The sequence below is a fragment of the Lampetra fluviatilis genome, chromosome 58, assembly GCF_964198595.1.
Source record: "Lampetra fluviatilis chromosome 58, kcLamFluv1.1, whole genome shotgun sequence".
NCBI lineage: Eukaryota > Metazoa > Chordata > Hyperoartia > Petromyzontiformes > Petromyzontidae > Lampetra > Lampetra fluviatilis.
In genome coordinates, this window is record NC_136332.1 from 7,294,670 (window position 1) to 7,305,316 (window position 10,647).

The window sequence follows — 10,647 nt, forward strand, 5'->3', positions numbered from 1 at the left end:
AGTGCTGTACTAGTACACTACACTATACACTACACTATACACCACACTACTATACACTACTACACTACACACTAGTGCTGTACTAGTGACGAATTGGCCACGTTCTGTTTACGTGACAACCCTTACTAGTTGGTCGTGTCGGGTGGTGGCGGGTTTATCGACACAACATTTATATATTTACGCGATCTAACCCAGAACAAAAAACCCTCTATTATTGATGATATTGGTCGCGAAAGCCTCCTACGTGTTACACAAACTAAAGATACGTCGATAAAAAATACGGAGATGTGTGTAGGAGGCACTGGGGGTTCTCTGGGGGTTCATATCCCCTCGCCCTATCCCCCCTCTCCCTGGTCCCCACACGAAGCTAAACCCCCTCGTTTAAGAACGGAATCCAGGGTCCGAACGTTCCCAAATGTAGCGGGACCCTCCTGTACATGAGTCTTGAGACTCAGCGAGGCCTTCCTGGGCAGATGAAGGACGACGTTTTTACACCATTGGTACTTCATTTGCCAGTAAAAAAAAATGATTATTGTTTTTTTACCCTGTAATCTGGCAACAAAACTGACACCTTTTTTTACGAGGAGTCATGTTTGCATAGACCACAATACCTGCAGTCATAATGCAAACAAAACACACAACTCTGATAATATATGCACTGTCCTTGAAGTTGATTGGTCCACACCCGAGACAGCTTTCCTTAGAGCCTAGTCTCACATAGTCTCTCATGGGTTGGACCAATTTGTCCAATTTGTTGCTGATGATGTTGCTGATAAATCTGCTGATGATGCTGCTGATGATGATGCTGCTGAGTGCTGGACTCCGACGTTGCAGACAGTGGTGACCCGAACTCTCCCCCGTCCGGTGACCCGAACCACGCAGCAGCAGCGGCAGCAGCAGCAGCGTCGTCGGCGAGGTCAATCCCAAAGGTCAAGGGATTTTGGGGGGAGGGGCGGCCGTGGGAGGGACGGAGCGGGGGAGCTGTGGGGGTCAAAGTTGACCCGCGATGAACCTGGCGACTGCCAACACCTCCGGGGCCCTGATGGCCCCCACCAAAGTGAGTGGGGGGCCCGCCACGCCCCGGCGGGGCCCCCCCAAGTTCAAGCAGCGCCAGACGCGGCAGTTCAAGAGCAAGCCCCCCAAGAAGGGCATTCAAGGGTGGGTGGGCACGCACGCACCGAGATACACACAGATACACACACCGAGATACACACACAGATACACACACAGATACAGATACACACGCAGATACACACACAGATACACATCGAGATACACACACACACAGATACACACGCAGATACACACCGAGATACACACACACACAGATACACACACAGATACACACACAGATACACACACAGATACACAACGAGGTACACACACACACGGAGATACACACACAGATACACACAGATACACACACATACACACAGATAATGTCTAACAGTGTATTGTATTACATGGCTCTGTTTTTACTTTATTTTTACCATTTCTTGTTTCATTGTATGTAATGGCAGAGATTAGGGATTAATAAAGTACAACCATAACCACAATCATATTAACAGAAATCTATGCTTTTTCTTGCTGTGGATTTCACACATGATGATGATTGCTTGTGTTGCAGTCGAAACGTCGTGAGAATTTTTATTGTTTTATATTTAGATAATTTTATTATTTCCCTTCTACGTGACTTTACCGAAAGAACCAAGAAGATGAGTCACCCACCCTTCGTACTCGACCCGTTCCCACAGTGACCCTGCTTACGTCACGGGGTCTCCCTTAAGTACTCTAGGAGACGTGACGTCATCGCACTGAACGGCACACCTGACGTCACGTCCCCATTTTACTCCTCTACACCCACGTGACTTTACCGAAAGAAACAAGAAGTATGGTCTTCTTGGTTCTTTCGGTAAAGTCACGTAGAATGGAAATAATAAAATAATACAAATAAAACATAATAAAATATTATTCAGACGCTGTCTGAATAATAAAGATCCCTTCAAGTTCCTTAAAAGTCTCTTCACGAAAGAAAAAAGTGGAGTTCTAAAAACAACAAAGAAAGACCTAGAAGAGCACCTGAGAACAACAAACTTTGACTCAAAGCGACATGAACATCTGGCCATCCCATCAGATATCCCACCCATTGAACCCCCGGAACATCATATTGAGACCAGCCCTCCGACATGGAAAGAGGTGGAAAACACAGTTCGAAGGGCAAGAACAGCATCAGCCCCGGGGCCAAATGGAGTCCCGTACAAAGTGTATAAGAACGCACCAGACGTCCTGAGGTTCCTCTGGAGGCTTATGAGAACAGCTTGGCAAAAGAAGATAATACCCAAAGTGTGGCGTAGGGCAGGCGGGGTCCTGATCCCTAAGGAGAAGGATGCAGTGAACATCAACCAATTCCGCCCAATCTCCTTACTGAATGTCGAGGGTAAAATCTTCTTTAGGATCATTGCCCAGAGGATGGCCGAGTACCTGCAAAGGAATGCCTACGTCGATACATCTGTACAGAAGGCAGGAATATCAGGGTTCTCTGGCTGCTTGGAGCATTCCAGCATGATCTGGCACCAGATCCAAATGGCCAAGGTGGAGAAAAGGGACCTCCATGTAGTCTTCCTCGACCTCGCCAATGCATTTGGCTCTGTGCCCCATGAACTCCTGTGGTCTGCCTTCAGATTTTTCCACATACCGGACACCATCACAACCCTGGTGAAGTCGTACTTTCAGGATCTGCAGTTCTGCTTCACCACCTCAGAGTTCACCACCTCATGGCAATGCCTGAATGTAGGTATAATGGCGGGATGTACCATTTCTCCATTGGCATTCATAATGGCAATGGAGGTTATCATCAGATCCTCAAAATGGGTTGCTGGTGGACAGCGAGTCGACTCTGGTTTTCGCCTCCCTCCACTCAGAGCCTACATGGACGACATGACAACATTGACCACCACTGTCCCATGCACCAGGAGACTGCTCAGAAAACTCGAGGAGAACATCAGCTGGGCCCGTATGAAGATTAAACCATCCAAGTCACGCAGCATCTCGATTGTGAAGGGAGTACTCTGTGACCTGAAATTCTTCATCGGAGATGACCAAATCCCAACAGTGTCTGAGCAGCCGGTAAAAAGCCTTGGAAGGTGGTATGATGCAAGCCTGAAGGACAAAGACCAGGTGCAACAGCTGCGCAAAGACATCAGTAGTAGCCTACAGTCCATCGACAACACCCAGCTACCTGGAAAGTTAAAGGCCTGGTGTCTGCAGTTTGGTCTCCTACCCCGGGTGTTGTGGCCCCTAGCAGTGTATGAGGTTCCAATCTCAACAGTGGAGAAGATGGAAAGAGGAGCCACGAGCTACTTAAAGAAGTGGCTCGGAGTTCCACGATGCCTTACCACCATAGGCCTCTATGGAGATGGTGTCCTCAAGCTGCCCCTCACCAGTCTAACCGAGGAATTCAAGTGTGCAAAAACCAGGCTCCAGATGACACTGAATGAATCTCGAGACCCAGTGGTGAGCAACAACGCGCCGACCTTGGCAACTGGGCGCAAATGGAGGCCAGGAAAAGCAGTCCAGGAGGCAACAGCAGCCCTCAGACATGCTGACATTGTGGGTCATGTTCAGCAAGGGAGAGGAGGCCTTGGGCTAACTAGCCGTGCTGCTTGGAGTAAGGCCACTGCACCAGAGCGGCGGAAGATGGTAGTGCAGGAAGTACGCCATCAGGAAGAGGCTGCAAGGTGGGCCAAGGCAGTCTCTCTTGCCAAACAAGGACAGTGGACTCGATGGGACAGTGTGGAGAAGAGGAAGATCAGCTGGAAGGATCTGTGGGCCATGGAAGCGAGGCGGTTGAGCTTTTCCATCAGAGCAACATATGACATCCTTCCAACACCAGTTAATCTTCACCAATGGTATGGTGAAGATCCGGACTGTGCCCTCTGTTCCATGCCAGCCAACCTCAGGCACATTCTCACAGGGTGTAAAACAAGCCTCACCCAAGGACGCTACACTTGGCGTCACAACCAAGTCCTTAAAAACCTTGCGTCCGCCCTGGAGGACAAGCGAGCTGCCACCAACTCCCTACCACCCCCAGCAGCATCACACCCCTTACGGACGACCTTTGTCCGCGAAGGGGCTAAACCACCGAAGAGCGGCTCTACACCAATAGAGCGAGACCAGCTGCGCTTGGCCCGCGACTGGAAAATGCTAGCTGACATTGGCCGGCAACTTGTGTTTCCTCCGGAGATCGCAACCACCACCCTAAGACCTGACATGGTGCTCTGGTCCCGTTCGCTCAAGAAGGTCTTCATCATTGAGCTCACAGTACCCTGGGAGGACTCAGTAGATGAGGCTTATGAGCGAAAACATCTGCGCTATGCCGATCTAGCTGCCGAAGCACGGCATCATGGCTGGAATACAGAAGTCCGACCAGTGGAGGTGGGCTGCAGAGGTTTTGTGGCAACATCTACAACCAGACTGCTTAGAGACCTGGGAATTAAGGGCCAGAGCCAGCGTTCGGCAATCAAAGCTGTATCGGAGGCGGCAGAAGGCAGCAGTCAGTGGCTCTGGATGAAGAGGAAAGACCCCAGCTGGGCCCCAAAGTGAGAGGGCCAGGAGGTATGCAGTCAACAATGCTTGACTCAGGGAGGAGGACGCCCCTGCCATGCATAGTCCCATGGGATGTTGGCTACCAACAGCAAGGCAACTCCTATGACTAATTGGGAATGGGACGCAAGCGTAGGATTGATCACCCTGTCGCTGGCCGCCTTTGGGGAGGGTGTATAGTATGAAAGGCCGAAACACCCTAGGAACCAAAGGGTCACTACTGACGATGCGCTCCCCAAATTTCACCAGGCTCACTGTTCATGAACTCTTGGAAGTGCTTGCACAAAGGATAGTAACATCTCATCCTGTGTTCTTTGGAATCTTCTCGACAGACCTGTTCTCCACCTGAGGACGGCTGCTTGCGTTGTGGCCGAAACGTCGTGAGAATTTTTTAAATGATGTTTTATTTTTATTATTTTATTATTTCCACTCTACGTGACTTTACCAAAAGAACCAAGAAGATGAATCCCTGCAGTCACGAAAGCTTTAAATCGAAATTTAAAGGAGTGTGGTTTTAGTTTAGCCAGAGGGCTGCCCCGCTCACTGCCCGCTCCCTTGTGCCTCTCCGCAGGTTCGGGGACGACATCCCCGGCATGGAGGGCCTGGGCACTGGTGAGTAGCCACTCGCTCACTGCGCTCACCGCGGGGTGAGGGGTGAGGGGTGAGGGGTGAGTGGTGAGGGGTGCGGGGTGAGGGGTGCGGGGTGAGGGGTGAGGGGTGAGTGGTGAGGGGTGAGTGGTGAGCGGTGAGGGGTGCGGGGTGAGCGGTGAGCGGTGAGGGGTGCGGGGTGAGCGGTGAGGGGTGAGTGGTGAGCGGTGAGGGGTGCGGGGTGAGGGGTGAGCGGTGAGCGGTGAGGGGTGCGGGGTGAGCGGTGAGCGGTGAGGGGTGCGGGGTGAGCGGTGAGCGGTGAGGGGTGCGGGGTGAGGGGTGAGCGGTGAGCGGTGAGGGGTGCGGGGTGAGCGGTGGGGGGTGCGAGGTGAGGGGTGAGCGGTGAGCGGTGAGGGGTGCGGGGTGAGGGGTGAGCGTAGCCATGCGACCCTAAACTGTGGACCATGCAGTGAAGCCACTGAGACACAGAGAGATACCTAGATGATACATAGCAGCAGCGTTCTGCTGGGTCTGGGTGGTGAGATTCTAGGATGGTGACATCAGCAGCAGCGTTCTGCTGGGTCTGGGTGGTGAGATTCTAGGATGGTGACATCAGCAGCAGCAGCAGTAGCAGCAGCGTTCTGCTGGGTCTGGGTGGTGAGATTCTAGGATGGTGACATCAGCAGCAGCGTTCCTCTTACCTGTGCTCTTACCTGTGTTCTTCAGTAATCTTCAGTGGGAAAGGGTGGACACTTTAGCCGATAAGACATCATCAATCTAGATTTGAAGCTTTCGTAACTGCAGGAATCCATACTCTTTGGTTCTTTAGGTAGAGTCACGTATGTAGACAAATAAAATAATATTACATATATTATTTTATTTCTACCTACGTGAATTTACCGAAAGAACCAAAGAGTAAAGACATCATTAGTGTGTGAGTGAGGGCCGCCACCACACATTTGACGACGACGACGACAATGACGACGATGATGACGATGACGACGACGACGATGATGACAATGACGACGATGACGATGACGATGGTCACGATGACGACGATGACGACGATGACAATGACGACGATGACGATGATCACGATGACGACGATGACGACGATGATCACGATGATGACGATGACGACGATGACGACGATGACAATGACGACGATGACGATGATCACGATGACGACGACGACGACGACGACGACGACGACGACGACGACGACGACGACGATGACGACGATGATGACGACGATGATGACGACGATGATGACGATGATGACGACGATGATCACGATGACGACGATGACGACGACGACGACGAGGGGGGACCGCACGAAAGGCCACCGGTGGCCCCTTGTGGCCCTGCGATGGAGGCCGCCGGAGTCCGAGCGGCGATGTGACCCGGCACGTGCCGGACGGGAGACCCGCGACGATGTTGATGAACCTCGTGTCAACCTCCCGTCCACCTCCCGTCAACCTCCCGTCACCCTCCCGTCGCGCCGTCCGTCAGCCAGCCGTGCTTCATCGGCGGTGCGATGTGGCTCCACGCGCACCGCCGATGCTGTCCCAGACACAGCAGCAGCAGACACAGCAGCAGCAGCAGACACAGCAGCAGCAGCAGACACAGCAGCAGCAGACACAGCAGCAGCAGCAGACACAGCAGCAGCAGACACAGCAGACACAGCAGCCGCAGACACAGCAGCAGCAGCAGACACAGCAGACACAGCAGCCGCAGACACAGCAGCAGCAGACACAGCAGCAGCAGACACAGCAAACACAGCAGCAGCAGACACAGCAGCAGCAGCAGACACCGCAGACACAGCAGCAGCAGCAGCAGACACAGCAGCAGCAGCAGACACAGCAGCCGCAGACACAGCAGCAGCAGACACAGCAGCAGCAGACACAGCAGACACAGCAGCAGCAGACACAGCAGCAGCAGACACCGCAGCAGCAGACACTGCAGACACAGCAGCAGCAGACACAGCAGCAGCAGACACAGCAGCAGCAGACACAGCAGCAGCAGCAGACACAGCAGACACAGCAGCAGCAGACACAGCAGCAGCAGCAGAACACCGCAGACACAGCAGCAGCAGACACAGCAGCAGCAGACACAGCAGCAGCAGACACAGCAGACACAGCAGCAGCAGACACAGCAGCAGCAGCAGACACCGCAGACACAGCAGCAGCAGACACAGCAGCAGCAGCAGACACAGCAGACACAGCAGCCACAGACACAGCAGCAGCAGACACAGCAGCAGCAGACACAGCAGCAGCAGACACAGCAGCAGCAGCAGCAGACACAGCAGCAGCAGACACAGCAGCAGCAGACACAGCAGCAGCAGCAGCAGACACAGCAGCCACAGACACAGCAGCAGCAGACACAGCAGCAGCAGACAGCAGACACAGCAGCAGCAGACACAGCAGCAGCAGCAGCAGACACAGCAGCAGCAGACACAGCAGCAGCAGCAGACACAGCAGCAGCAGACACAGCAGCAGACACAGCAGCAGACACATCAGCAGCAGACACAGCAGCAGCAACAGCCGCAGACACAGCAGCAGCAGACACAGCAGCGGTAGCCACAGCAGCAGCAGACACAGCAGCAGCAACAGCCGCAGACACAGCAGCAGCAGACACAGCAGCCGTAGCCACAGCAGCAGCAGACACAGCAGCAGCTGATGTCTCCTCTGCCTGGCGTGCAGACATCACCGTCATCTGCCCGTGGGAGGCGTTCAACCACCTGGAGCTACACGAGCTGGCGCAGTACGGAATCATCTGACGGCGCCGTGGAGCGACCGCCACCACCACCCCACCGGTCCCGGCCACCACCGCCACCGGCAGGCAGTGGCGGCCAGAGAGTAGCGCGCCGAGTCCCATCATCTCCATCATCACCATCTCCATCATCACCATCTCCATCATCACCATCATCTCCATCATCACCACCAGCACCATCATCTCCATCATCATCTCCATCACCATCATCACCAGCACCATTTCCATCACCACCAGCACCATCATCACCATCTACATCACCACCAGCACCACCACCATCATCATCTCCATCACCATCATCACCAACACCATCATCTCCATCACCACCACCATCATCATCTCCACCACCATTATCACCACCATCATCTCCACCACCACCACCACCACCACCATCTCCACCATCATCTCCACCACCATCATCACCACCACCACCACCACCATCATCATCTCCACCACCACCATCATCTCCATCATCTCCACCATCATCATCATCGCCACCACCATTATCACAATCATCACCACCACCATCACCACCATCACCACCAGCACCATCATCACCAGCACCATCATCAATCATCTCCACCATCACCACCAGCACTATCATCACCAGCACCATCATCACCAACACCATCACCACCACCATCACCACCATCACCATCATCACCAACACCATCACCACCACCATCACCACCATCACCACCAGCACCATCATCACCAGCACCATCATCACCACCACCATCACCACCAGCACTATCATCACCAACACCATCACCACCACGATCACCACCATCATCACCAGCACCATCATCACCAGCACCATCACCACCAGCACCACCATCACCACCATCATCACCATCACCACCACCATCACCAATAAACTACTCCGCGTACCCCGCGCAGTCCAGACGGTCTCCGCGTGATGCCGCTGCCGTGTTTAGTGTTTGCGAGCGACGTCCCCGTGGTGCTGCTGCCGTGCTGAGTCGTGGGGGTGCGTGCCACGGCGGCTCGGAGATGTTGACTACCTCGCCCGGTACACAGGAGGTCGTGGGTTCGACCCCGATGCCTGCTGCTGTATATTTGGAGTCTGTGTCCCTCTCCGTGGTGAGATGTTGACTACCTCGCCCGGTACACAGGAGGTCGTGGGTTTGACCCCGACGCCTGCTGCTGTATATTTGGAGTTTGCGTCACTCTCCGTGGTGAGATGTTGACTACCTCGCCCGGTACACAGGAGGTCATGGGTTCGACCCCAACGCCTGCTGCTGTATATTTGGAGTTTGCGTGTCTCTCTCTCTCATCATCACGGTGGCTAGGAGATGTTAACTACCTCGCCTGGTACACGGGAGGTCGTGGGTTCGATCCCGACCCTGAGTCTCTCTCTCTCTCCCCGTGGATTTTTCTCTGGGGGTCTCCCTCCCCACCTTTCGAATCGACATCACCCACGCGTTTGGAGTTTATTTGGCCGCTGCTGCTGCTGCCAATATCCACGCGATAATGATGAGCCCACTTCGTCTGGCGCTATCTTTTGCGAAAGCCAGGTCGCTTCTTAACAACAAAAAAAACAGCTACATCGCTCAGTGTGGCCCTTACCTGGTCAGAAATAAAACACAAACTTTAAATTAGTTTAGTTTGAGTACTTCACGGGACAATTTGAAACGAACTATTTTTAGTTTGAAAAGTCAGAACTTGGCAGGCCGTGTGTATTGCCACGGGCCGAGCTTGCTAAAGGAGCGGCCCTGCAACTGCACGCTCGGGGGCCCTGCAGACTCAAGAGGCCGTCGCTGAGAGAGGAGACAGCCCCTCGCCCCCCCTGCCCCCCCCTCCACCACGTTTTCCGAGAGGATATTTGGCCTACTCTTCCCCAGACCAACTTGGAAGGTGGGAGCTGTCACCACCATCACCAACAACCACCACCAACAACAACCATCACCAACAACCACCACCAACAACAACCAGGCGGCGCGGGGAGGGAACACGGCCGCTGGAGCTGCTGCTGCTGCAACTGCTGCGATGTACCGGAGCTTTATTCAGGCGAGGTGTAGGAGGAGAACACGCGAGGCCCGTGGCGTTTGTCGGCACGACACGGCACGGGCGGTTCGGGAGGAATGAAAAAGCGTTGAAACAACAACAAAAATTCGCCGCTCGCACGCTCACCCACCACCCACCCGATCTACTCCTGTGTGCACTCACCCACCTACTCACCCACCCTATCTACTCATCTGCGTGCACTCACCCACCTACTCACCCACCCTATCTACTCATCTGTGTGCACTCAATGCCAATATTGACTGTGCCAGGCCAGGTGCGCTTTGAGGCCACGTCAAGTGTCGAAGGCTCGCTGACGGGAGGTCACGGGACAGACCCAGCAGGTGCCATGGGTTGGCCGACTGAGATGAGTGGCCGATGCACCAGCTGAACCCCCAACTGTGTCAACTTGCTGCATTTTAGCCGCCCAGTGCTCTGCTCGTTGTTGTGAGCATCGCTCCTCTGCCCTCCGTTGTTGTTGGAGGTCGACTGCCTCTAACTGCCCAGTAGCAGCAGCAGCATCCTTCACAAGACTCCTCCCTTCTGCACAACTTACTCACAACTCAGCCAGCTGCCCACCCACTCCTACTCGCAATCATCCACCCACACGCACAACCATGTTCTTCATTCGCTCGCCCACAACCCAGCTGCCAAACTCACCCG

The 10,647-nt window shown here is 54.0% G+C and overlaps 1 protein-coding gene across 1 annotated transcript; it reads left to right on the forward strand.

Annotated features, from left to right (window-relative positions):
• Positions 1-959: 959 nt before the first annotated feature.
• Positions 960-8,854, forward strand: LOC144950562 (retinal rod rhodopsin-sensitive cGMP 3',5'-cyclic phosphodiesterase subunit gamma-like). Its single transcript, XM_078880699.1, has 3 exons — positions 960-1,158; positions 5,174-5,214; positions 7,893-8,854. Exons 1-3 carry the CDS (start codon positions 1,007-1,009, stop codon positions 7,967-7,969), a joined length of 270 nt encoding a protein of 89 aa, XP_078736825.1. The 5' UTR covers positions 960-1,006; the 3' UTR covers positions 7,970-8,854.
• Positions 8,855-10,647: the final 1,793 nt, after the last annotated feature.

What these genes read in the sequence shown, in the direction of transcription:
- LOC144950562 (XM_078880699.1), top strand. Translation starts at nt 1,007, where the DNA reads ATGAACCTGGCGACTGCCAACACCTCCGGGGCCCTGATGGCCCCCACC. An exon ending in CCCAAGAAGGGCATTCAAGG is followed by an intron (nt 1,159 to 5,173) that starts GTGGGTGGGCAC and finishes GCCTCTCCGCAG; the next exon opens with GTTCGGGGACGACATCCCCG. An exon ending in CATGGAGGGCCTGGGCACTG is followed by an intron (nt 5,215 to 7,892) that starts GTGAGTAGCCAC and finishes CCTGGCGTGCAG; the next exon opens with ACATCACCGTCATCTGCCCG.